The 27,175-nt window shown below is 42.9% G+C and overlaps 1 protein-coding gene across 6 annotated transcripts in view; it reads left to right on the forward strand.

Moving 5' to 3' along the window:
* The window catches only part of TJP1 (tight junction protein 1), a 114,417-nt gene extending 87,264 nt beyond the window's left edge, over positions 1 to 27,153 (forward strand). The window contains exons 16-28 of one of the 6 annotated variants that reach the window (XM_059912279.1): positions 2,547 to 2,629; positions 3,225 to 3,435; positions 3,739 to 3,839; positions 6,999 to 7,349; positions 7,676 to 7,915; positions 8,798 to 9,661; positions 9,810 to 9,907; positions 11,163 to 11,375; positions 16,628 to 16,803; positions 19,829 to 20,309; positions 21,756 to 21,973; positions 23,102 to 23,245; positions 25,666 to 27,153. In XM_059912279.1, coding sequence (XP_059768262.1) covers positions 2,547 to 2,629; positions 3,225 to 3,435; positions 3,739 to 3,839; positions 6,999 to 7,349; positions 7,676 to 7,915; positions 8,798 to 9,661; positions 9,810 to 9,907; positions 11,163 to 11,375; positions 16,628 to 16,803; positions 19,829 to 20,309; positions 21,756 to 21,973; positions 23,102 to 23,245; positions 25,666 to 25,760 — 3,275 coding nt within the window. In that variant the 3' untranslated portion in view covers positions 25,761 to 27,153. Of the gene's footprint in view, positions 1 to 2,546; positions 2,630 to 3,224; positions 3,436 to 3,738; positions 3,840 to 6,998; positions 7,350 to 7,675; positions 7,916 to 8,797; positions 9,662 to 9,809; positions 9,908 to 11,162; positions 11,376 to 16,627; positions 16,804 to 18,294; positions 18,922 to 19,828; positions 20,310 to 21,755; positions 21,974 to 23,101; positions 23,246 to 25,665 lie in introns of those variants that run through there. The other 5 variants (XM_059912280.1, XM_059912281.1, XM_059912282.1 and 2 more) reach the window with 5 other exon arrangements.
* The last annotated feature ends 22 nt before the right edge of the window (positions 27,154 to 27,175 follow it).

Raw genomic sequence — 27,175 nt, forward strand, 5'->3', positions numbered from 1 at the left:
TTATGCTTTGCTTTTGTTCCGCAAAGGATTTAAATCCTCAAGAATATAGCTTTTTCCATATATATGCTGAATTTCTTAGACAGAATTACCAAAGATAGGAAGGAATGACCCAAGACATGAGCACTCCTGGCTGCTGCTGTGTAACTGTGGCTGCTTCCAGAGGGTTGTGCAGCTGTTGTTCCTGCTGGCACTATAAACTCCCAAGTGCTGATTTAATATTATATATATTGCTTTTCATTTGGTTGCTGGTGAAGTTAAATGAGGATATTTTCTGAAACTCAGAAGATTTGCAGACAAATGATAGTAAAATTTGAACAATTTAGAAAATGTTCATTTCTGATTCATCACTCAGTTTGTTAGTCTTTTCAGAAGAGATCTTTTTTTGGTCATTGCTTATAGATAACATTTTGCCTGAAGAAGTTGATACGTATAGATACCACCCGTAACCAAACTTAGGGCTTTTAAATTTACCAAAAGCAAGTGTGAAGACTTAGAAAGCTCTGTCTTAAGGACTAATTGGTTGATTAATTGGGTTTACTCTACAACCAGACTCTTACGAAAGGGATTCAAATCGCTTAGTTATGTATCCTCTTTGAATCTAATGAGAGTTTTTTGAGTTTAGAGACTAGTAGCATTTTCTCCACCCAGAACCTCCCTGTTGATCTCCCTCTGTCGTTCTCCTGTGTTCACCAGATTGGAGGTTGGCCCTGCTGTCTCGCGATGGACTTGTTCTCCCAGATCATCCCCTTGTCCCTCAGCCTGACCTCTGAACTTCCATGTCTCTGTCTTTGTCTGATCTGAACAACTAGAGCTCTAACTACTGAGCTTTCCTGTGACCAGAGTCTCAGACATCGCTCTGCCTTTTTGGTGAAAGCCTTCATGTCAGCAGACCTCTGAGACGCGTGGTTAGAAATCAGCCCAAGCTGCCTTGGCGTGTTCTGCGCCAGGAGGGAGGCACAGGTTGCCAGTGTGAAAGCACAGGCTGTGTCATAGTCACAAGTTACAGCCTTTTCTGCTCCCAAGTCCCCTTCTGCTGATGTGAAAAGAGGTCCCTAACCCAGGACTCCGCAGCCAGTCTGCTGTAGTTGTTGCTGCTGAGTGTGGGCCTGCCCGGGTATTGAGCAGCCGTCTGCGGCCGGGTGGGCCCTGCTGAGGGGAGGCCTCCTCAGGGTATCTGTGTGCCATACAGACAGAACCATTGCTACTCACATGCCACAATGTGAAAAAGGTTTGCAGACAGTGCCATGCCAGGCCACACTGGAGCAAAAGAGAAAGGGAAATCCCTATATACATGTTTTTATATATATATTATATATTTTTTTTAATGGCTCTTTTTTCCAGAACATGAAAATAGTTGGAAAATTTTTGAAAACATGCGTATTAAAACTGACATTTTAAATTTAAATATTTTATTTAGGCCAGACACATAGTTTATAATTTTACCTTCCTGGTTTTAATGGAAGCAAATTTATCAATATTATTTTGTAAATCTACTTTTCTTTTTTTAAAGCTTATTTTCAATTGAGAGAATTGCCATATTTGGCTGTTTCTCTTGACCAAGTGACAGTCCTAAATAATTTTTGCTCAAGTTCCGCTTACTGATTCTTTCCTTTTAAATTATTAATTAATTAATTAGGCTGCATCAGGTTTTAGTTGCATCACGCGGGTTCTTCATTGTGGCATGCCGGCTTCTCTCTAGTTGTGGCATGTGGGCTCTAGAGCACGCAGGCTTAGTTGCCCCGTGGCATGTGGGATCTTAGTTCCCCAACCAGGGATTGAACCCACGTCCCATGCATTGCAGGGCGGATTCTTAACCACTGGACCATCAGGGAAGTCCCTCCACTTACTGATTCTATTTAAAATGTTCATTTTGAAGTATTTATTTTGCTTTTGTGAACATATTGCATCCAAATATTATTGGACTTCTGAGGTTTGGTGGCACCCCCTTGAATTTTGCACTGGGGTGAGTGGCCCACTTGCCTCTTTAAAAAAAAAAAATTATTTATTTATTTATTTACTTACTTACCTACCTACCTACTTATTCATTTAGCTGTGCTGGGTCTTAGTTGTGGCATGCGGGATCTTCATTGCAACATGTAGGGTCTTTAGTTGGGTCATGTGGGCTCTTAGTTGCAGCATGCATGTGGGATCTAGTTCCCTGACCAGGGATTGAACCTGGCCCCCTGCATCAAGAGCGCGGAGTCTTAGCCACTGGACCACCAGGGAAGTTCTCCCACTTGCCTTCTGATCCCAGCAGTGTTGGAAGCATTGATGTAACCCGGGGTTCTCAGCCAGGGTGGGTCTGCTCCAGAGAGGACATTTGGCCACAGTTCTCTTTGTCACCGTGGGAGCAAAAGGGAGGTGGGGGGCTGCTACTGACATCCAGTGGGTGGAGGCCAGAAATGCTGCTCAATAGGCCATGGTGCACGGGAAGCCCCCACAACTGCACGTCATGGAGCCCAGCGTGTCATTATGCCCAGCAGTTGAGAAACTGACCTAACCAGTGGAAATTTCGTGTTTTGTTTTTGTCCTGACTGCACGACTAGAAAGTGAACCTCGAGATGCTGGAACTGACCAACGGAGCTCTGGCATTATTCGCCTTCATACAATAAAGCAAATAATAGATCAAGTAAGTTATTAGAAATTGACCCGTTTCATTGTAAGCTGTGAATTTTGTGTTTCTCAGTGGGATGGGTTTGGTTAAACTGAAAGTAGAAGGTAGTTTTTCTAAAGTTATTACTGGTATACCGTAAGTAAATTACCGAGACATTATAATAATCACTTTCAATGGAACAGTAGTACATGCCTGAGAAGAGCTTTCATTACCACAAAAAAGTATACAGTGTTCACATATGTTGACAGACTTGATATCGCATCAGGACAATTCAGGTTGCACTTTGATATTTATATGTTAGGAATGTGTTGCTACTCACAAGGTCATGTCAGGAACATTAAATTGTTACACTTATTTTCACTCTCTGCTTGCAAGTATTTGGGGTGTCTTAAAAGTGAGCTAGTTAAAACATTTTTTTAAAATTGGGCTAGAAATTATATTGCATTAACTTCTGAGTACACCTTTTTCTAATATGTGCTCCTGAGACATTTTGGAGCACAGTTAAACGTCCATTCCCATTGGAATGTAGTCTCAGCAGTGACTTTCTGAAGGTGATGCTTCTTAGTTAACATGTCTTGCGTCCTTGTTTATTTTTTTCTTGTGTCTTCAGGATAAACATGCTTTATTGGATGTAACACCAAATGCAGTTGATCGTCTGAATTACGCCCAGTGGTATCCAATTGTAGTATTCCTTAACCCTGATTCTAAGCAAGGTGTGAAAACAATGAGGATGAGGTTATGTCCAGAATCTCGGAAAAGCGCCAGGAAATTATATGAACGGTCTCATAAACTTCGTAAAAATAATCACCATCTTTTTACAAGTGAGTATATTAAAGGCCTTCTTTCAGCTTACAGTGTCTGTGCAACAGTATGTGGGCAAAAATGTTGTGTTGTTCAAATATTAAAACTAATATAACCTTTGCCTGTTATGTTTGCTGTTGTGTTAACTTAGGCTGCTGTTGATTAAAAGAAATGGTTCAGTGCCGAAATAGACATTTCCAGGGGTGTGTCCTCAATACCATCTGTCAGATAACTCAGTAGTGGTGACTGAACTCTAAGCAATGGTTGAGTGAATTCTGACTTTTGCAGTGTTCTAATCATAGAACAATGTTATCTATTTGCAGCTACAATTAATTTAAATTCAATGAATGATGGTTGGTATGGTGCATTGAAAGAAGCAATTCAGCAACAACAGAACCAGTTGGTGTGGGTTTCTGAGGGAAAGGTAAGAAATTTCCTGTTTTTAACCCATTTGATAAATTATATAACTAATCAGAGAAGCCTGTGAGTCACCATTGTTTTCTAATTGGATCAACTTATTAAAGTAATTTGGGGCATTAGCTTTTAGGTTTTTATAATTTGTAGGGGTTATGAAAGTTGTTTTGATAGTAGAAGATTCTGAAGTTTCTCTCCCCACTGAATTACCATTCAGTGGTATTCTCTCAGAGAATTCTCAGAGGGTAACTTAAAAGAGCAGGGTTGAGTTCTGACTCTGCCCCTGTCTGACTGAGGAATGACTTTGAACCTGGCTTCCGTTTCCTCCTCTGGAAACAAGGGGAATGGGTGGGCTAGATGAGTGGTCCCTAAAGTGCTGTGCTCAGCATGTGAGATCCAGGACTGGCCCTGAAGAAAAGGCACTCTGAAGGCAAGGAATGGGTGGGGACCACCGTGCTGCAAACCAGACCCCCTGGAGCAGCACAGTACCCACCAGCGTGGTGACGGCTCTGAGAGGTCTGAAGTAAAGGACTTACTTTGCTACTTTAAGCATTTCCCTAAATCCTTACCTAAGGAATTTTTTTTCACTCAGCACCTGTTAACATTCTTAAAACATACTGAAAATGTTAGACAAAGCAATACATCCTTTTGGCTTTGATTTTATAAAGATTAAAATAACTACTTTCTGTTGTTAAGTCTGTCTGGTCTTTTAGCAGTTCTTGATGGGAAAGTCCTGTTTATTTTGTTGGGAGAGATAATAATTTTCTCAAAGTACAGAGTTAAAAGAATCTTTTGTTTTAAATGTCTTTTACCTTCAGATCAATACAATATTAATATATTTTAGTTGCTAGGGAAGATTGAGAATATGTGTTCTCTTATTTTGTTTTTTGTATTTCCTTGTCGGCTTGGTTTTTGTTGTGTTTTGCCCTTGCATGGCCCCTACTTTCCTCTGCCTGGCTATGGCCCCAGGTGCTGTGGCAGTGCATGCTGCATGCTTAGGACCCCCGTGCCCCTTACCCAGAAAACACAACCTCTGCCAAGAAGAGATGTTGAAATGCTGACATCTAGAGGTAGTGTCTGCTGCTCCCACCTGTGGTCCTGTGTCAGAACCATGCCTTTTCTCCTCAGTACCACTCTGGGCAGTGGACTGTACACACGAGATCCTGAGACCACTTAGTAACTGACATATCAGCCGGGACGCTTTATAGACAGAGGCAGGTAGAATAAACTCACTGCACCACTTTACACGACACACTGTTACTAATTCTTAACTCTTGTGGCATTTGATTAGAAGGATTACCGTCCTCTCCATACTAATCTTCTATGACAACACAGTTCTGCTAGCAGCCTTGGTCAGGTAGAATGTTAATAGCTTTCACTGGTGATTTTTGAAATAATATTAGTTTATAAATGCGCAAGGTATACATGTCTACCTATCAGAGGTTTTTTAAATCCACAAATCTTAATTTTCTGTGATCTCTTTGTGATACTATTGTGTGCTTCCTTTCTTTGCTTGGATTTTAAAATGAAGGTCTAGCTCTCCCAGCTTTTTGTGTGAGGAAAATAGGTCATCTCAATTAATTTTATTAACTTTATTAATAGGTCTAATAGGTCATTTACTATTAGAATAGATTGATGCATTTTGTAAATCAGAAAAAATGTTACAATTTAAATCAAGTTTGATTTATGCCCCCCTTCCATTCAAGTATATTTTCTCCAAATAGATTCTTAAACTAAAACCACTTCATTTCACATCGACTCTCCTGAGCTAACTACTTTGATCTGATTGCTAGGAAGAGTTCCTTTTTGCAATTTCTGTTACAGGCTTGTATGTTCCCTATTAAACCAAGAAAAATCATCCTGAGGCTTTCTTAACATGTAAGCTTACGTCATTTCTGGTTCAGAGCACTCCTGGTTCTTGCTCACTTCTGCATTTCATACCACTGCAAAAGCTAAGCAGATTAGTGAGTTGAGTTGTTCTTCCCCAGGGACTTATATACTTCCCTGGCTGGCTTCTGGGTTATAGTCTTCCAGACCCCGCAAGTCAGAGATCAAAGTAGATAGCAAGAAGGTTTCAAGCCATTGAGATTTCAGTGGGAGAGACTCTGCCGGAACATAGAGCAGAGCCCTGGTGTGCTTACTCTCCAAACCGGGCAGGTGATCTGCTGAAAGCCAGAGTCACGGAAGGCTGGTCTTTCCCATTAAGGGAGGGCTCAGGGTCAGGCTGTTGCAGAGCCAGGATTGGGACTGTGGGGGAAGCACCATTCAGGCGGCTCGAGCCTTGTTTATCCTTCATTCAGTTCATGCCGTCTGAATTCTGGGTTCTGGATCCTCCAGCTCTCGTGCCTCTCTGGGCGCAGGGTCCAGGCAGGGTCTTCTGGGACTGTTGTGTGTAATACGGGCACTAGCTTCAAATTAGTATCTATGACAGCCTGTTGACTGCAGCACTGTACTTCCCTTTCCCTCAAATACTTCTGTTCTTTCTGGTCTGCTCAGAAGATAATCAGTGCAGACTGAAGGCTAACAGCTCTTAATTGCCTGTAAAAGAGAGTCATAACTGCATTTCCCTCTCTGCATCCATCTGTGAAGAATAATTTTTAAAAGTTTTTAGTTTAATTAGGCAACCAACACTTAGATGATGCTTTTCCATTGTGTTTTATAAAGCTCTCGGGCCAAATACCAACTTTTTTAAGAAGTTGTTTTTTAATATATAGATTTTATATATACATAAACTCTTGTTCAGCTTGAACTGTGGCGTTTATTTTCCTGGTTATTCTCACGTGCGCTGTTCTGTCAGTCACTGTGTCTTTGTTTCTGTGAGCTTGGTCTGTCAGCATTCTCCCTCTTCACCCTGCTCTGGGCTGACAAGCTAGTGACTGACTAGGTTTCAAAATCAGAGTGGGGCCAGGGCTCCTTCGCTGTCTTCTGGGGCTTTGTCACGGCCGGCCAGCCGATGTTCCACTCATCCAAGCCCTTCAGATCTCAAAGGATGCTCTGTGTGTCTGCATGTGTGCTTGTACTATCTTCTTGACCTTTCCTCACCAGAAGTTTCAAGAAATAGATGTGATTTCTCCAAAGAAGAGTATCCTTTTCAGTCTCCCTTGTAAAATAAAGGCCATCTCTTAAAGAACTACTGAATAAATTTTTAATTTACTTCTATTTGACCCAGGCGGATGGTGCTACAAGTGATGACCTTGATTTGCATGATGATCGTCTGTCCTACCTGTCAGCCCCAGGTAGTGAATACTCAATGTATAGCACGGACAGTAGACATACTTCTGACTATGAAGACACAGATACAGAAGGCGGGGCCTACACTGATCAAGAACTAGATGAGACTCTTAATGATGAGGTGGGGACTCCCCCGGAGTCTGCCATTACACGGTCCTCTGAGCCTGTCAGAGAGGACTCCTCTGGAATGCATCATGACCACCAGACATATTCTCCTTACTCACCACAAGCGCAGCCACAGCCAGTTCATAGAATAGACTCCCCTGGACTTAAAACAGCCTCTCAACAGGTAAGCAGCAAGCATTCAACGTTTTGCAGTTAGAGGTGTATTGTTAAAGTCTAGGATGTGGTGATTGAATTAAAGAATATATTGTCCTTTCTCCAGATTAAGAATTAATCTTTAATTTCAACTTGAGAATACCAAGGACTTAATTCTAAACTTTGTGTGTTTATCTTAGACAGCAGTATACTGAAATTTAAGAAATTCAGGACATGAGGTCATAGTTTTGTTATTCAGCACACTTAAAATGTATGTCTATCAACCACTATAAATGGAAGTGGGAAGTTAGCAGTAAAGAGAAACACTATATTTAAAATATTTTAAACACTTCACAGAAAGCAGAAGCCTCATCTCCAGGCCCTTACCTTTCGCCTGAAACAAACCCAGCATCATCAACCTCTGCTGTTAATCCTAATGTAAACTTAACTAATGTCAGACTGGAGGAGCCCACCCCAGCTCCTTCCACCTCTGACTCACCACAAGCTGATTCTTTAAGAGCACCACGCACTGAGGCAGCTCACATAATGCTAAGAGGTCAAGAGCCATCATTGTCGTCGCATGTAGATCCAGCAAAGGTACCTGTGCTGCAGTGTTGCGCTAATCTGTTGCTCTCCATCAGTCTAGCACATGATCATGTTTGCTTTGCCCTTTAAGTGTTCCTTTTGCTTTTTACTGTGGGCTTATGCACCATAGTGTTTTCAAATCAGTACAGATCATTTCGGTTCTTTATTTTGCATGGCTTCCAGTGATATACTGATTATTTTAAAATAGGCCTTTTAATTGGGATTGGTACTTAATATTTTTATTATTTTTTAATGTTTGGCTTTCAGAATCTTCCAGAATTTCTTTCTTTCTTTTTTATTTTTATTTTTTTAAACATCTTTACTGGAGTATAATTGCTTTACAATGTTGTATTAGTTTCTGCTGTATAACGAAGTGAATCAGCTATATGTATGTATGTATGTATGTATGTATATATATATATATATATATATCCCCATATCCCCTCCCTCTTGCATCTCCCTCCCACCCTCCCTATCGCACCCCTCTAGGTGGTCAGAATTTCTTAATCTATAGTTCAGACCCATTTTAAACTTCTTTATGTTCTGTAAATTATGGTGTCCATAAATTTTCTTTTTGATTTTATTTTCAGTGTCCAAATCAAGTGGAATCAACAGTTCAGTGCATTAATTTTCTACTAAACTTAATAATTAAAAAGTTAAAATATCTTTAACTCACTTTTCATTTAGTATTGATACATGCTGAAAAGTAAAAGCGCCTACTTGCATTGTAAATTTTGAGCTTTCACTTAAACTGGCTTTCTCCACTAATCTGTTTCTGTCCTGGTAATAAATGGTAGAACATGCCATTTTTACATATTAAATCATAGTTTGTCTCTTAAAATAGACTAGAATTTGAAACAAGCCTGTGTCCTTACGCGTGAATTTTTTATACAGGTATATAGGCAGGATCCCTATCCTGAGGAAGTGATGAGACAGAACCATGTTTTGAAGCAGCCAGCTGTTGCTCACCCAGGGCAGAGGCTAGACAAGGAGCCCAGTCTGAGCTATGAGCCGCAGCCCCCATACGCAGAGAGACAAGCCAGCAGGGACCTGGAGCAGCCTGCCTACAGATACGACTCCTCAAACTACGCGGACCAGTTTCCTCGAAACTATGACCATCGTCTGCGCTATGACGACCGCATCCCTGCGTATGAGGAGCAGTGGTCCTATTATGATGACAAACAGCCGTACCAGCCCCGGCCTTCCTTTGATAATCAGCACCCGCGAGACCTGGACTCCAGACAGCATCCCGAGGAGTCCTCAGAACGAGGGTATTTCCCACGTTTCGAGGAGCCAACCCCTCTGTCCTATGAAAGCCGACCGCGCTACGACCCGCCACTCAGGACCTCCACCCTGCGGCACGAAGAGCAGCCCGCTCCTGGGTTTGACGTGCACGGGAGGTACAGGCCAGATGCGCAGCCCTACTCCTCCACAGGCCCCAAGGCGTCCGAGCCTAAGCAGTATTTTGACCAGTACCCACGGAGTTACGAGCAGGTCCCGCCCCAAGGCTTCACCTCCAAAGCAGGCCCGGGCCACTACGAGCCTCTCCACGGTGCTGCCCTTGTCCCGCCTCAACACAAGCCGGAAGTGCCGCCGGCAAGTACCAAACCACTGCCTCCACCCCCAGCTGTGGCCGAGGAAGAGGAAGACCCAGCGATGAAGCCGCAGTCAGTGCTCACCAGAGTGAAAATGTTTGAAAACAAAAGGTCTGCATCAGTGGAGAACAAGAAGGATGAAAACCATAACTCTGGTTTCAAGGTAAATACGTGACTGTGTCTCCTGCCTCGCGTGCAGAGCACATTCAGTGACTGTTGTGCGTAACGCTTCATAATGTTCCCTCCCCCTTAAACGAAGCCTGTTTTCTCATGATCTCTCCCTGAGGCTCGTGTGTCTTATTTTTCTGCAGCCTCCAGAGGTCACGTCTAAACCTGCAGGTGCTCCCGTCCTGGGTCCTAAAGCCCCTGCTCAGAATCAGCTCATTGAACACGACAGAACACTGCACAGGTGGGTGCTTTGTGGGCTTGTGGCCTACAGCTGACTGGGAGTGTGGCCCTCTTACTAGAGAGGAGGCGGGGAAGGCAGAGGTCTCCCTTGCCCTTAGGTGAACTCCTCCAGCTTTTGCAGTTAAAACAGTGGTCCTAGAAGGAAAAGTAAAGAGCTTTATTTCTTACACCTTCTGTAACACATTTTTGTTATTCTTTCAGTTAACAAATCTTTCGAAAACGTATTTCTCTAGCAAATGGCTAAAGTACAGTTTTTAAAGCCCTAACTTTTAGACTGTGGTTTTTAGTTTAATAGGGCTTTTGGATGTGCAAACTGTTAGTTTTTAGGGGTGAGGAAACAGACTCAGATAGCTATGAGATAACTAAACTTAATCCTTTAGAAAGCGCCAGGAGGGATGAGGCTGAGGCTGACAGGAGTTGCTGGGAGAGGAACCCACCAGCTGTGCTCTTAGCTGTGGCCCGATTTGGCTGCTGTTAAGTTGACGGGCTGCATTTGAATACAGTTCTTTGGCCTAATATGTTTCATTCGCTTATATTTGTGCTTGTAATAAAGAGGAACTACTGTCTAACATGTACATTTTCCTCTGATTTTAATGTCTAGTGCTCTTCATGAAAATGTAAACTACTGTGATGTCTCCTTTAGCTGGGATCACTAGCAAATAAGCTCTTCTACACAGAGTAAACATGTAATAACTGAAAGCTTAGCCCCCCCTTCTTGGTGTGAAACGTATTTAAGTTTATCCATTTTTGATGCAGAGTTTCTGAAATTTGCTAACTAGGGCCTCTGTAACAGTGCCTTAATTTGCTGATAATTTACTTTCTTCCCCATGTGCTTCCTGTGTCCTCTGGAACTTTGGACATGTCAAGCTCTTTCCTTATATGAGGATCATTTATTGATCCTGCTGTAAAGTTCTTCAGCTCTCGGTTTTTATTGTTGCTGACGATGGTGCGTGTACTTGAGGAAGCCCTCCACTGTCTGGCTTACTTTTCTCTTTTCTGATGAGCTGCTTCTAACCAGGTCACTATCAAGCTCAGTAGGTAGGTTGTGTTGAAGACTCACGGGCCAGGAGAGTGTTGCCACTGAGTATAATGCATGAGGATACGGGACTGGGAATGTCCACCTTGACTGCTGCACTGCTCAGCCAGATCCTGAGTAATCACAGCAGTCAGTGGAAGGTCAAGGTGAAACTTGTGTATTCCATTTTATTTGTCAAATTAACTTCTCAAAAGTTGTTCCGTTTATCATTCATGATCAGGATCCCCGAACCGCAAAAACCTCAAATGAAGCCGCCTGAAGACATTGTTAGGTCAAATCATTATGATCCTGAGGAAGATGAAGAATACTATCGAAAACAGCTCTCCTACTTTGATCGAAGAAGTTTTGAGAGCAAGCCTTCTGCACATGTCCCTGCCAGCCACCTCTCAGAGCCCGCCAAGCCTCAGCTGCAGTTTTCTAGTTACTCTTCCAAGTGAGTTATTTTGTTGAAGACTTACCTTTTAAAAATAAGATGAAACATAAAGTGGAGTTAATCACACGAAGTTCAGTGTGTGTGTTTGTGTGTGTGTTTTGTTTTGTTTTGTTTTTTGGCCTTGCCTGCATGGCATGTGAGATCTTAGTTCCCTGACCAGGGATCAAACCCTTGCCCCTGCAGTGGAAGTTCAGAGTCCTAACCACTGGACTGCCAGGGAAGTCCTAAGTTCAGTATATTTTGAAGGAAAATAGTTAACTATGTAATACATGACTTCTGTAGGCTCTTAGCATTTCAGCAGTGTGTGCTGTCTAGCTCTGGGATGTGTGTTTTTTGTTCTTAAACTCTAGTGTCAGATATGTAAATTTTTTGCATTAGAGAATATGTGAAAATCAAAGGATTTTGAAATCAAAGCGTTTTGAGGTAAGAGAGGGTAAATGGTTAAGACCCTGATTTTTAAGTCTCTCCCTTCTGTGCAGCACACTTAATGCTGGTTCTCGTCCTTCTTTTCTGTGTTTGTTTTTTAAATATAAAAGTAGGGTTATGTTGGGGAGTGACATTGAGGGATGATACTAAAGAGTTTTAAAAAATTTTTTTCCAAGGTAAGAAAAAACTTGTCTTATATTATTGTTTGAGCTTGAGGGGACTTTAGAGATTTCTGGTCCAGCTGTAAACATGAGGAACCCAAGCTCCAGCGAGGGGCCGTGACAGGGTCAGAGCTAGGACTGAGCCCCAAGTTCCTGCTGTCTTTTTCCTGTCTGTGCTGCTCCCTTCTGTTTGCTTGTCTACTGGGTTTTTTGTTGTTTTTCTTTCTTGTGGGTTTTGTTGGGGTACAAACTCCAAACCCACATGTGCCTGCTTGAGTTCGTATCCTGTTCCGGTTCTGCCGCTGGTTGAACCCTGACTGATGGTGCATTTGGTTCTGAGAGTGGAGTATAAACCCACACAGGCACAGGTGGGTTCATGCTTGAGCAGAACAGGCCCACAAGAATGGAAACAGATGTGGATTTATTACAAGGGATTCGTTTACACAGTTGTGGGGCCGGCTGAGCAAGTCCTAAGTCTGCAGGGCAGGAAGGGAAATGCCTACTGGTCTCGGAGCTCAGGGAAGCTGTTAAGTCCTCTTGAGAAGGGCCATCTAGTTAACCCCTTGGGGACACCTGCACTCGTGTCTGAGTGAATAACTAGGACTGTAGTTCTGCGTAGCCAGGATGAGACACTAAAAAGCAACCACAAATCACTTTCGTGCCTAAGTTTAAAAGCATGAAGATTTTTACTGAATTAGATGCTTCGGACTGTCTGAACATATCATTTGTCACTTGCTGATCAGTGAAAATTCTTTTAGAATATACTTTAAAACCTCTAATATTAAAAGCCTACTTTTTAAAAAATAAATGAATTTATTTATTTATGGCTGCTTTGGGTCATCGTTGCTGCGCGCGAGCTCTCTCTAGTTGCGGCGAGCGGGGGCTACTCTTCGTTGTGGTGCGCCGGCTTCTCACTGCGGTGGCTTCTCTTGTTGCAGAGCGCGGGCTCAGTAGTTGTGGATTGCAGGGTCTAGAGCACAGACTCAGTAGTTGGGGTGCACGGGCTTAGTTGCTCCGTGGCATGTGGGATCGTCCCGGACCAGGGCTCGGACCCATCTCCCCTGCATTTGCAGGCGGATTCTTAACCACTGCACCACCAGGGAAGTCCCTAAAAACCTACTTTTAATTACCACTTGCCTTCTAAGACGTCATTTAAAGTGAAGATTTAAAACCTTTTCCACTGTTATCCATTTAAATCTTTGTCTATGGAAGAAAGCAGTTTATGAGAAACACAGCTGCAAACTGTGAGTGCTGCAGTGCGGGCTCTGTTTGAAGCAGACATTCTTGCACGAGTGTTGTGAGCCTCCCCTGACACAAGCCTAGAGAGGTGCCTAGTGCATCTGGAGAGAGTCCAGACCAGGACGAGCCGGGCGTGGAGCCTGAGGAGCTCACCTTCCGTGAGGTGGAAGCAGTTTAAACATATTCATTCCTCTCAGAAGGGAGTCCAGTTTAAAGAGAGATTTTATTTATCCTTTTACATACCTGGTAAATAGAATACAGCCTTAACAGGATACATTTAGGTCTAAAAAGTAAGTTAAAAGTTTTGCTAGGGAATCAGATGACAAGGCATTTTTGGTTTTGTGTGAATCTTGTTCTCTAGAGAGAAGACTCTATAATATATCTATGACGTATAGCTTTCAGACATGGTCTAGAACACTGCCGAGCACTTGGCGGTGGAGTGGCTCAGTCATTCCATGCGGAGTGACCAAGGGCTCAGCACAGGCCCCGGCGCGCTCCTCCTCATGTCCACAGCGCTGGGAGGAACCAGTGTTTGCTGGGCAGAGGTCTCATGAGAAAGAGATCACGTCTGTCTCTGTAGATTCACTGCGGACTCGGTTTGATTTTACTGTTTACTGTTGGTAGTGTTATGGGGTGAGAAAGTCTAACTTGAGATGGATACTAGGATGCCTTTCCTTCCTTTGTATATGAAATTAATGCTGCATTTTCCCATATACTAAGGTTTTTTAAAAAAATTTATTTATTTTTGGCTGCGTTGGGTCTTCTTTGCTGCACGTGGGCTTTCTCTAGTTGCGGCGAGTGGGGGCTACTCTTTGTTGCGGTGCGCGGGCTTCTCATTGCGGTCTTGTTGCAGAGCATGGGCTCCAGGTGCGTGGGCTTCAGTGGTTGTGGCTCGCGGGCTCTAGAGCACAGGCTCAGTCATTGTGGCGCACAGGCTTAGCTGCTCTGTGGCATGTGGGATCTTCCCGGACCACGGCTCGAACCCATGTCCCCTGCATTGGCAGGCGGATTCTTAACCACTGCACCACCAGGGAAGCCCTCCCATATAGGTTTTTAATGGTTAGAGAGTTGGAAAGGAGACTCGAGTGTCCTAGAAGATGACTCAGCAGGAAGTTGTTTCTGTGCCTTCCCTTTCGAATGCTGTTTTACTCTTTTGCCCAATTAATACAACTTTAATAATTGGAAAATAGTTTAAAATATGGGACCCTCTTTGTCTTACATTTCAAAACTATTTACTGTTTGTCACCAGTAGATTGCCTACAGGCCTTATTCCCTAAAGTAAGATATAGAAATAACAAAGTTACTGTCTTCCAGATAATACGTGCTTTTGTTCCACTTAAAAGCGCACCTTAAAAATGGTGGGAATTAGAGCAGGGAGAAGTCTTTGATAGCACAGGATAAGTGCCCCAGAAGCAGGCAGCTGTCACCCAGCCTTACAATCTGTTGAGCCACATTGTTGCTGGGAGAGGTGAGGAGACAGCAGCCCTGACGTCACCTCCAAAGCAAGTTAGGAGTTGCCAGGATTCCAAGCCAGGGCCAGAAGAGCAGGCTCCGTCTGGGTCTGTGCACGTGCTGCAGCTCAGAGAGTGAGTTGTCTCCTTCAGGACATCTAATGGGATTTCTGTCACTGGAATATCTACCTCTGAAGACGCAGCCTACCGTGAGACTTCCAGGTCTCAAGATAAATGTTGGTGGTTTTCAGCTTACAAGAATTAAGCATAAGATTGGCGTTAGGTGGTTTTGTGTGCATGTGGCATTATTAGATGAGAGAGGTAGAGACCAAGGGAGTCAGCGTGGCAGCTCTGCCCACCTCGGGGCTTAGCGGCAGGCTCGGAAGGAGCACGTGTTGATCATGTATCCATACCGTGCTAGCTGTGGTGCTGCCTCACTTCTGTGTTTTCACTCTGGATTTCTGTGCCTAGCCCCCTTTCTTTCAACAGAGCACTCACCCCCACTTCTTTAGAACCCGCTGCTTTATTTCATTTCTTTGTTCAGCACCAGGAGTGGGTAGCGGGCCAAGGAGTGAAGCTTAGCCATACTGCTGCCCACCAGAGCCCCATGTGTGGAGGGTGGGTGGGTGGGGCCTAGCTGCGTTCCACGTCTCCACCGGCTGCTGGTGTCCCGAGCTAAATGAGAGCCAGTGATAGTTTCTTTTATAGACCGAAGTATGCTGAAATGGTGGATGTGTGTTCTTTGGTTGATGCTTTAAAATGACATTTGAGTTCTGTTTGCTGCAAACTTAGATTGATCGTTTTCTTTCATTTTTCTATTGCGCTTGCTTTGCCATCACCTAGATTTCTTGGCTCTTATACTAGCTCTGACTACTTGGAAAGGAGCGTCATGTGGTAAGACGGGGCATTGGTGTGAGGCTGTGACGTGAGGGTCCCTCGCTGTGGCACTGGCGTTACGTGCACTTGCAGGTGTTAACGTCGTCTTCAGTGCTTAGTCCAAGCACCCAAAATGAGATAACGGCGCAGCTTTAAAGCCGATCATGACTAGACTCTGCGACAGTAATCTTCTGTGAAAGTACATTCCAAGTGTCCGTGTGACTGCATGTGCACGTAAAGCCGGTGCAGCTTTGGCTCTGCAGAGCTCAGAGGGCAGTGTTGCAATTATGGGTCCTGCTTTAAAGATTTCTTTCGTGTGAATTTTATGTGTTCTATGTTAACAGTTGGCAATCGGAAAAAATAAGCATACATTCACAATTTGATTTAAATGAGCCTTAAAAATCAAGCAGTATTTGCTACTCTAGCAATGGCGAAACAAAAAATGGATCTGGTAAATCCAGGGCAAATTTTGAAGTAAAAAAAATATCCAGTGTTACTGGAACACAGCAGTACCCTTTCATTTACAAGCTGTTTTTGGCTGCTTTGGGGCAGAGTTTGAATAGCCGTGACAGAGGCCGTATGGCCAAGAAGCTGATAGCATTTCCTATCAGCCCTTGACTAAGGGCTTGCCAGCCCCTGGCCCGTGATGTCACCTTCTGTGGTGCCTAGTCTGCGCCAGAAGCTGGCGCTTCATACCTTCTTAGGCACTACACCAGAAGGGAATCTAATGAGGATTTGGGCCAATAAATATTTTTCAGAATATTTGGAAGACTTCATTAAACCTACCAACCGTTACTATTTTTTGTAGACCACAGTGTTGAATATTACAAGTATACCCCGAATTTCATCTGCCTTTTGGTTGCCATCTTTTGGATGTTTTACTAATATTCTTAAAATACCTGTGCTGTCTTTACATCTCTTGTGCTGATGACTGGCTGAACTTGTTTGTGTATTTTGGTAGAGTACCCATACTCATAAGGGTAAATTGTGAAATTCTCAATTAAAAAAAAAAAACCTCAGGGATACTTAGAAGAATGGGAACTTGCTTTGTAAATGTGGACCCACCTGCAGGTGTTGGCATTTCCTCATTTTTCCACAGGGGGAAGTCTGCTGAGGTTGAAGCTGTGGACAGGCCGTTTGGGGAGAAGCGCTATGACCCACTGCAGGCCACACCACCCCCTCCGCCGCTGCCTGCCCAGTACAGCCAGGCCGCCCAGCCCGGCCCCAGCACCGCCCTCAGCCTCCACTCACACACCAAGGGGACACTCGGCGAAGGTAGGCGGCTCAGGAGTTGGCAGGACCACTGTAATAGACTCACACTTACAAGATGAAAAGTACGTGCTCGAAACCTCTGGGCTGAGAACGGCGAAAAATAAGGGTTTTGTTATAAGTATCTCTTCTTTTTTATGATATCGACAGTTATATCGGACAAGCCTTTTAGCTAAATAGATTTTAATCTGCCTCCTTAACATAGCTTAATTTCTCGAAGTAGTTTTTGTTTACCAGTACACCCAAAACTAAATATTTGAATGGTGGTTTGTAAAAATTATGGTGATGTCCGTCTTCGCACGTGGATATAGGGCGGCCGTAGAGTTTCACATAATACATGTCCCTGAGCACCTCGTCTTTGCATTTGTGTCCTGTGGCGAAGGCTCATCGAGATAGATCTCATCAGCTCCAGAGCGCTCACCTCAGGGTGGCATCCCTGCGTGTGCACGTCTTCTCCTTCACACCTCTGAGCAGTAACTGTCTCTCTTCCCGGGCCACTGGCCTGGCTCCTCTCCCCCCTGTCCTGCTTCCTTCATCTTCCTCTCCCCTTCCCCATAATCCTTCCCTTTGCCTTCCAGCAAGTGCCACTGCCTCATGCCACCTTCCCAGCTCCACAGCCATTAGACGTCCTGGAAGGGACTGTTGCCTCCACCCTCCCAACATCTCTCTTCTCATTTGGTGCTTTCAAAGGATACACCACAGTTCACCAATCTCCTGGTGATGTTTTGCTACTGGAAACAGTGCTCCTCTGTATTTATGTAGGAGTCCAATCCCAGGGGTATAATTTGATATTACTTTATGTTAGGATTTTCTTTACACACTATCATGTCTGCAGATAAAGTTTAAATTTTTACTCTCCAAACCTTATGCCTTTTTTGCACTGGCTGAGACGTCTAGTAAAATGTTGAGTTGAAGTGATGGTGGCAGACATCTTTTGCTAGTTCCCCACTGTGAGGAGAGAGGATTGAATGTTTCACCGTTACAACATTAGCTGTAGGGGTTTTTGTAGGTGCCTTTTATTATGTTTAGAATGTTCCCTTCTAGTCCTAGTTTACTGAAAGCATTTTGTCAACTGTTTTTTTCTTTTATGTACATTGTCCCTCAGTATCCGCAGGGGACTGGTTCCAGGACCACCCCCCTTCACTCCCATCCCACCATGCACGCTGAAATCTGCGGATACACAAGTCCCCTGTGTAACTGGTGTAGTACAGTCGACCCTCTGTGTCCATGGGCTCTGCATCTGCAGATACAGCGGGCCAAACGCACTAAGATGATCCTAAGATTTGTCTCCTTCATTCTGTTTCTGTAATAAGTTATCTTACTACGTTCACAAGGAGTTTTGGTTTATAATTTCCTTATAATGTCCTTGTCTGGTTTTGGTATCAAAGTTGTGCTAGTTTCATGAAAGACAGAGAGATGGGACGTGTTCCCTCTTTCTCTCATTTCTGGAAGAGTTTGTATAGCACTGATATGATTTTTTCCTTAATTATTTCATAGAATTCAGTTGGTGCTATTTTGCACTGCCACCAGCGGTACAGAGGGTCCCTGACTTATGACGGTTTGACTTTACGTGGTGCAGAAGCGATACACATTTCACTAGAAACTACTTCGAATTTCGATCTTTTCTCAGGTTAGCAATAAGCAATACAATCTCTCGTGAAGCTGGGCAGCGGCTGTGAGAAGAGCCCCCAGTCAGACGCTGCATCACGGGGGTGAATAACTGACACACTTTGAACTGTCCTGGACCCAGACAGCCAGTCTGTTTTTTACTTACAGGACAGTATTCAATAGATCACATGAGATATTTAACACTTTATTATTATATTTTGTGTTAGATGATCTTGCCCAACTGTAGGCTAGTGAGAGTATTCTGAGCACGTTCAGGGAGACTGGGCTGAGCTATGATGTTCTGGTAGGTCCCGTGTATTAAGCACATTTTTGACTTTGAACCTCCCCTGGGAAGTCGAGGAAGATCTGTACATGGAAATTTCTGTTATTCCACATCTTTGCCAATGCTTGGCATTACCAGACTTGTAAGTTTTGCCAATTTAATGGATGTGAAATGATGTTTTTTGTTTTTGTTTTGCATGTTCCTAATTAATAGTGATGTTGAGTATCTTACCGTATGATTACTGGTTAGTCTAGTCCTCACTTGTGTTTTTGCTTGTTCAGGTCTTTGCCTGTTTTCCTCTTGGTTGATTCTTTCTTATGGATGTATAGGTATTCTTCATAGGTTTTGGATCCTAATTTTTTTAAAAATCAGTTATACATGTTGTAAATAGCTTCTGCCAATCTGTGACTTTTCTTTTTTAACTTTAATTATGGTGAGTTTTGTAGTACTGGTTTTTTTTTTTTTTAACATGGCCAGTTTTGTCATTCTGTTTCTAATTTATTGTGGACACTGGAGCGGGGTTGCTCCGATGCCAGTCTCTGGAGGCCAGGATTCCCAGCCACATGACCCTGACTCCAGGCAGCAGGTACATGAACGCTGTCCCAGGTGTCCCTGCTACCTCCTGGCCCCTCAGCATCACACACGGCCACCAGGGGTCAAGAGTGGCCTCAGACTGCTGACCCAGACCCAGTCATGGACTCTGACACCAGGACAGGTTAAGGTGAGAGGGACATCAGATGACTGTTAGAATTTGTGTCAGGAAGGGCGTTCTGGTTTTTGTTTTCTGTATGGATGAAAAATTGTTTCAAGATTTATTCCTAAAAACTTAGTTTAACATGGTCACCACGGTCTCCCACAGAATATCACTTGTTGATACTTTCATGAATGAATTACTCATCTGGATAGATTTTATTCTTGACCCATTATAACATCCTTTCCATCTCACAAACCATTACAATCAGTTAGAGATGGGTTTGTAATTTTTTTTGTTCAAGCCACCGAATGTACTTTATTGTTTTTCTTATTGAAGTATAGTTGACTTATAATATTAGTTTTGATGTACAACATAGTAATTCAATATTTTTACAGATTATACTCTGTTTTCAGGAAGTTTTTGTAATACTTATATGTGTTTTTCAGGTAATTCCATGTCATTGGATTTTCAGAGCTCTTTAGTGTCCAAACCAGACCCACCCCCATCTCAGAATAAGCCAGCAGCTTACAGACCAGCCAACCGAGAAGACGCTGCCCAGTCTGCTTTCTATCCCCAGAAGAGTTTCCCAGATAAAGCCCCAGCTAACGGGGCCGAACAGACTCAGAAAACGATCACTCCAGCATACAATCGATTCACACCAAAACCATATACAAGTTCTGCGCGGCCATTTGAACGCAAGTTTGAAAGTCCTAAATTCAGTCACAATCTCCTGACGAGTGAAACTGCACATAAACCTGACTTGTCTTCCAAAGCCCCCACTTCTCCGAAAACTCTGGTGAAAGCACACGGTTCCACACAGCCTCCGGAGTTTGACAGCGGAGTTGAGACGTTCTCTGTCCACACAGATAATAAGCCTAAATATCAAGTAAACAGTATCAGCACAGGGCCTAAAGCTGTGCCCGTGAGGTAAGATTTTTGCCTTTTTCTTGGCCTGGTGATGTCTCTCACGTGAGTTGGGTGTAGTTTAGGGAACCTGACTGATGATTTCAACTCAAACTTTAAGCTGAATGGTGTTGTCCAAAATGTTGGAATGACTAAAGGTTCTGCAAGAGGCACTAAAGCTGGTGCTCATTATCTTCATTGTGTAAGAACCCAGGCTGAGAGGCACTGCGTTTCACTCAGGGTCACACAGCCGTGTTCAGGGAGCCTAGACCCAACCACTGGTCTGACTTCTGACCTCAGAGCCAGACTCCTAACCAGCCCTGGCTTCCCATGACCTCTGACCTCCAGCTGGGGAGGCACGTTTGGAGAATATCTCAAAAATAATAGAGTATCTGTATTCCTCATCCACTGTTTATTCAACAGTGAGTTTGAAAAGAAGTAAAGATGTAATAACCTCAAAATGGTTGTTTAAAAAAGAGCTTTCTTAATAGTTTTGGTCAGATGGCTGAGCAAATGAGATGAAGCCAGCCTGCCTGGAGCCGCGCTCCCTACTCCCCTTCCCTCATCTGCACAGTGACCGACCAGACCCGTGCTGGCCACGCAGAAAGCACTCGCGGGTCTGCCTCCCGAGCGGAAGGACAGCCAGGGGGGTGTGGAGGAGCAGGCTCCCCTCCCAGGGTGCCCATGGCGCCACTGCCCCCGGGAGGAGCCCATCCCCACCACTCTGGCCACGGAGGAGTGAAGCAGCAGCTCCCTGCACTTAGTTTCATTTCGTTGGCCCATCTTCCTGCTCACCTTTAGTCCTGGCTCAAAACTTTACTTCAACAAGTCCTGAGAACCTCCACTTTTGAAGGAGAATCGGTACCACATCCCCTCTGCCTCGGGTGTCTTTGTGTAACCATGTGAATGGACCGTCTCCTCTCCATGAGCGATTGCCCACACCAGAGTCTTTATTACCTCACGGAATTGGGCGTCTGTGCTTAGGGAGTGGGGAGGGAAGGCCATAGTATGCACACCAGAAATCCTCAGGAGAGAGCGAGCCTAATTAGTGTATTTTATCAGGTCTAAGATGCCATCAGTTGTGAGATGCACCACTGTCTTACGTATCACTAAGAAGGAAAAAACATGCTACCAATTAAACCATGATGTGCCATCAATTTTAAAACACCAATTTCATGGATGTAAAATATTGGGTGAGCAATGTATCAGGCTTTGCATGTTCTGATTGCAAAAATCAGTAATGAAGGTAACTTGACTAGTTACCGTTAAAAATGACATTGACTTCTCAAGGAAGAATATGCTTAGTTAGTTATCCCTGTGAGTAAAGTCTGTCACTGAAAACTTATTAAAGTAAGTAACTGCTTGATTATATGGAGAGATAAAAATAGAATGAAACCACCGACTAGACTAGCAGTGAAAGCTCCTGTATGTCACTAGGAATGTACTCATTAGCCATTTCTGAACTCTCAGTCCCTCAGCTGTAGAAGAGGATGAAGATGAGGACGGTCACACTGTGGTGGCCACCGCCCGCGGCGTATTTAACAGCAACGGCGGGGTGCTGAGCTCCATAGAGACCGGCGTTAGTATAATTATCCCACAAGGAGCCATTCCTGAGGGAGTCGAGCAGGAAATCTATTTCAAGGTCTGCCGAGACAACAGCATCCTCCCGCCTTTGGATAAGGAGAAAGGTGAGTGTGTGATTGCCTGCTTAGTTTCAATAACTCGAGTTGCCCTGTGTGCTCTTCAAAGCTTATCGTGCTCAGTAGACAGGATACCCTAGACCTCTTTTCTTCCCACACCCTGGCTGCCCTCAAGTTCCTTCTACTAGGGAGGGCCTCTCGAATGAGCACTGTGGAGAGGGGAGCCTGTGCTACCTTCACTGTGACGGTGACAGTAGGGCATGGGTCAGTGGGCACTCCTGTACCTGCCAGCCAGTCTTAGCCGACCTTACCAGATTTGTCTTTGAGTCGTTCCTGCCTTGCAGCTCTAGAGATGGGTTAGGTAACACCCACTCCAAAGGCCTTGCTCTGTGCCGCCACCTGCTGGTGGAATGTAAGGCTCGCGGGTTCCTCACCCCACAGACCTTGCACAAGTGAACACGCCGCGGAGGAGGAGGCATCCCCATCGGCTGGTGTGGTGTGTGTTTCTGAGCTGCCTCAGGAATCTAGGAATGCTCTTATTTTTCACAGTCTTCCAGATCTGTCAGGATGATATGATGATGAACCACATTGCAGCTTCTTTTAGAATATTTTAGCAGTGCTTTTTGCTTCCTTAAATTCATTATTTTAGCTCATTTTTGTACATTTTGCCAGAATACTAACATGTTGGCCCTCCTGCATGAATCTCTTAAACCAAGTCTGTAGCAAATTACAACATTAAAAACACAAGATATAAGTAATTTGTAAAATGTTTGAGTATGTCTTATACCATAAGAATGCTGTGATTGAATGAAGTAGCCACCAGCAACGTTGTGGCTATTTAGCACTTGAATTGTGGCTATTTTAATTGAAACTGGCTAGAAGTGTAAAATACACATCAGTTTCAAAGATTCAGTATATTGCTCACATGTTGAAGTAATGTTTTGGATATATTGGGTTATATAAAATATTAAAATTGACTTTAACTGTTCCTTTTTAATGTGGCTACTGGAAAATATTAAGTTACATATGTGGCTCCTGTTACATTTTTCTTGGTCAGTGCTACTATAGAGAACTAACCCTCTTTGGCTTTAAAGCATATGGTTAGAAGGAGGGTGAGGAGAACTGTGGGTCTAGAAGGAAGCCAGCCGTCTAACCTCTCTCCCCCCACCCCCCCAGGTGAGACCCTGCTGAGCCCCTTAGTGATGTGCGGGCCCCATGGCCTCAAGTTCCTGAAGCCCGTGGAGCTGCGCTTACCACACTGTGCGTCCATGACTCCTGACGGTTGGTCTTTTGCTCTAAAATCATCCGACTCCTCGTCGGGTATGCTGTCTTCACTCTGTCCTTTGGGGGCTTTGGGTACTGTCGTTGATTGACCCCTGGGCTGACGGAGCTACCCGTGCTGTCTGTGCGCAGATCCTCCCTCTGTTCCTGTGGCCTTGTAGGCATCACCAGTGTTTTGGAGTTTATTTGTGGTGCATATATTGTAAATGAAAACTGAAAGGTAGAGAAGCTTCTGCCTTGTAAACATTGATGATTTGGCCAAAGGTTGACTGTTTCTTGGTGTTCAACAGAATTATTTGTTCTGTCAAAATTTTTAAGATGAGGTGGGAGATTTGATATTGTCCTGCATATATATATGCATTTTCATCTTCATACTAAGATGATTTGATTCCTTTATGTAATAATTTCTATTTTTGGTTACTATTTCTCAGTCTACAGAGTGTATATATATACTTTGTAGATGTGTGTGTGTGTGTGTGTGTGTGTGTGTATACACACACACTAGAGAAACTTGAAAGATAAAAGACCTTACACTGTGATCGTACTTGGCCATGGTTTTTCCATGTAAAACTCAAAATAACTTATATAATACACTTTTAAAATGGCTTTTTGCTGTCGAGATCATAATTTCAAAGCTTCCATTGCGTTTTCACATTTCTCACTTCCTTGGGTGACTAAGTCAGTTAGACTAAAGTCAGAAGTTTCTATATTTATGGCATAGAACACTTTAATTGAACCTTATATAGAAAAAAAGAATTTAAAGTTCTTCTGAATTTTTGATAAATCAGATGAGCATTATACAGTTTTAGTTTGGTACAGTATGAAATAGAGTTTTACGGTGTAAAGAACATATTTTAGTATTACCCAACATAAAATATTACATATATTCATTCACAAGTACCCCATTTTCAGGGAAAAGTTCTTCAGGGACTCCACTGAGAAACATTTTATTAGCCTAGTTTGAACTAATGAATTAACATTAATAAAACTGCATTTGAAACATATATTCCAAAAGTCAGGTTTTAGTGTGATTTAGAGGGCTGTGATCGTCCTCTAACCCAAAATAGGTTGAGGGTCCTTAAAGTCACTGTCTGTCGTTACTTGTTTTTATAAGTGATTTTTTTCCAGATATGAAAAAAATCAGTATGCTTCGTATAATTTGTTTTGTGCCACAGAACATAAGTTATTTTGTTTGTTAGATTGAAACAACTTACTTTTTTCCTGTGTTAAATTTGAGTATGTACACCTAGAAGAGAAATGTAATTCTGGAATGCTTTTGCTACTATAAAGTTCTGTTTTAAAAAGTCAAGGGTAGATTTTCATAGCTACTGACTTAATTCCAAGAAGTATTTATTAGTATATTGGAAAGAATTTTGAACCTAAAGTTTTTCCCAAGAGTTGTCATAATTCTATCTCACTGCCTAAACAATTTATCTGCAGTATTGCATAAGCGCACATGTATCTGTGAAGTTAAACCCCTCTGTTTTAAACTGCTGAGCCCACCATGACTCAGACGTCACTTAGGTAACGGACAGCTTACAGTCTGCAGCAGGGTTTCTCAGCCTTGGCCCTGTGGGGTGTTTAGCAGCCTTCCTGGCCTCCACCCGCTAGATGCCAGTTGTGACAAGCAAAATTGCCTCCAGACATTGTCCCCTGGGGGGCAGAACTGCTCCTGGTGGAGAACTGTTGCTTTACAGGCAGCAGCTTTGACTGTCGCTTACCATGGACACAAGAGATGTTCGGCTGTCCCAGCCTTCTTTACGTTGAGTTGAGTCCACTGCCAGGGCTCCTTAGCTGTAGCTGCAAATCTCAAATCACCTGGTTAAAAGCTGGTTAAAAACTCCAAAGCCCAGGCCCTGCTTCAGTCTTACTCAGTTCAGTGACTTTTGGAAGCATCATGAATGGTTTTGTTGTACAGCAGGATCAGGGCTAAGAAACTCTGGCCCAGTCTTAATGAATTTTATTTTATTTATATATTTTTTTGTAAAGGGGAGGAGGCTCCTTAACCGAATTCTGCAGAATGTTCAGGGTTTCATTTGGTCTGTCAAGTGTGAGAAATGTGTTCTCATACTCAGCTCAAATGGGGTGATCATATAATTATTGTCCAAACTTTTGAAAGTCAAAGAAGGGTACTCTTAGTAAGTGTTTGGACTCAGGGGCAAACTGGAACTGTCCCAGGCACATGATCACCCTAACTTTCATTCATTTTTTAAAAGGCTCGAACTTGAAAACATAAAAAATAAAAGAGAAATCTGCAACAGCTTTTGGATCATTAGATTCCAGTGGGTCTCCAATGAAGTATATAGCACTAAGAGTTTTGGTACAAGTGCAGTATGCTGAAGAAACAGAGGAAAAACTGTATCTAAATATATATGTTTACGTTTGTCCCATGATTGCACAGCATTACAGATAGCAGTTTAACCAACCAGAAATGACATGAACTTTTTTTTCTCTCATAGGCGATCCTAAAACCTGGCAAAACAAGTGTCTTCCTGGAGATCCAAATTATCTTGTTGGAGCAAACTGTGTTTCTGTCCTGATTGACCACTTTTAATTCTTAAAATATAGGAACTTGATTAAATAATGTGAAACTGGGTTAAACTTACTTACTAAATCTAAATGGAACCACTCCATCAAGTATTATACTTTTCCTAGAATTGATACTGCAGTGTGTTAGTGTCACACGCTTTGTTTGAACTGGAGAGGCTGAGTGAACATCCCCTGAACCGCGCTCGGGAAACATGCTGCCTGCTGCATGTTGGGGGTTGGTGTTGGCTACAGGCTCCAAGATGTGATGCTTTGTAATGAGTTTTGTACTTTTATATGGTCACTGCTTAACTTCACATATTGATTTCCGTTAAAATACCAGCCAGTAAGTGGGGTGCATTTGAGTTCTGTTCTTTCCAAAGTACACTGTTTCAGACTTTATTATGGCCCTGGCCTGGCATACACATTTTTATTATGCATGAGGTAATCACACGTTTTTAAAAAGCACCTCAAATATATAACGAGTGTAGTGGATTTAACAGAAATGTACAGCAAGGGGAATTTATAGCTTTTTTTTTTTTTTGGCAGGGCAGGGCAAGTGAAGACAATTACTTACTGTATATGAAAACTCATTTTTCTTAGGGAAGGACACCAAAGCATGTGAGACTGGTTCTGTGGCCTCTTTGGATCTATAAGTTAACCATATCACCATAGATATACTAACCAGCAGGAATGCCTTACCCTTGTGTTTTTAATTCTTAGATCGTTCTGTGTATTACTAAGTTTTTATGGCTTTTGTGCACATTTAGATACTGTATCATGAAAAGATTGAGTAAATTGTGGATTTGGTGGTTTCAGAAATGTGTAATCACCCAGAAGAAAATAATGGTGTGATTTGGGGTGGTTTTTTTGTTTTGTTTTGTTTGTTTGGCAAGGGGCAGTGGTTGTTTTCTCTCTCTCTTTTTTTTTTTTTGGCTATGGCATTTAAAAACTTCTGATGTTTTAAGGATGCTTGTACATAAGACGTGCATACCACTTTGTTCTTGGTTTGTAAATTAACTTTTATAAACTTTACCTTTTTTATACATAAACAAAACCAAGTTTCTTAAGGCTACCTTTGTATTCTCTCCTGTACCTCTTGAGCCTTGAACTTTGACCTCTGCAGCAATAAAGCAGCATTTCTATGACACACACAAGGTCAGTTTTTTAAGAAAAAGAATGCACAGAGTTGTTACATTTTTAAATGCTGCATTCAAAAGATACAGTTACTCAGAATTCTCTAGTTTGAATAAATTCTTGCAAAGTATCCCTACTGTAATTTGTGATATGATGCTGTGCCCTAAAGTGTATTTTTTTACTAATAGACAATTTATTATGGCACATCAACACAATTTCTGTTTAGATAATACACCACTACATTCTGTTAATCAATCAATAGGTGTGACTGAATTTCTTTTGCAGTTATTAAAAAAAAAATCTCAA

Source organism: Balaenoptera ricei, chromosome 2 (genome assembly GCF_028023285.1).
Source record: "Balaenoptera ricei isolate mBalRic1 chromosome 2, mBalRic1.hap2, whole genome shotgun sequence".
NCBI classification, from domain to species: Eukaryota; Metazoa; Chordata; class Mammalia; order Artiodactyla; family Balaenopteridae; genus Balaenoptera; species Balaenoptera ricei.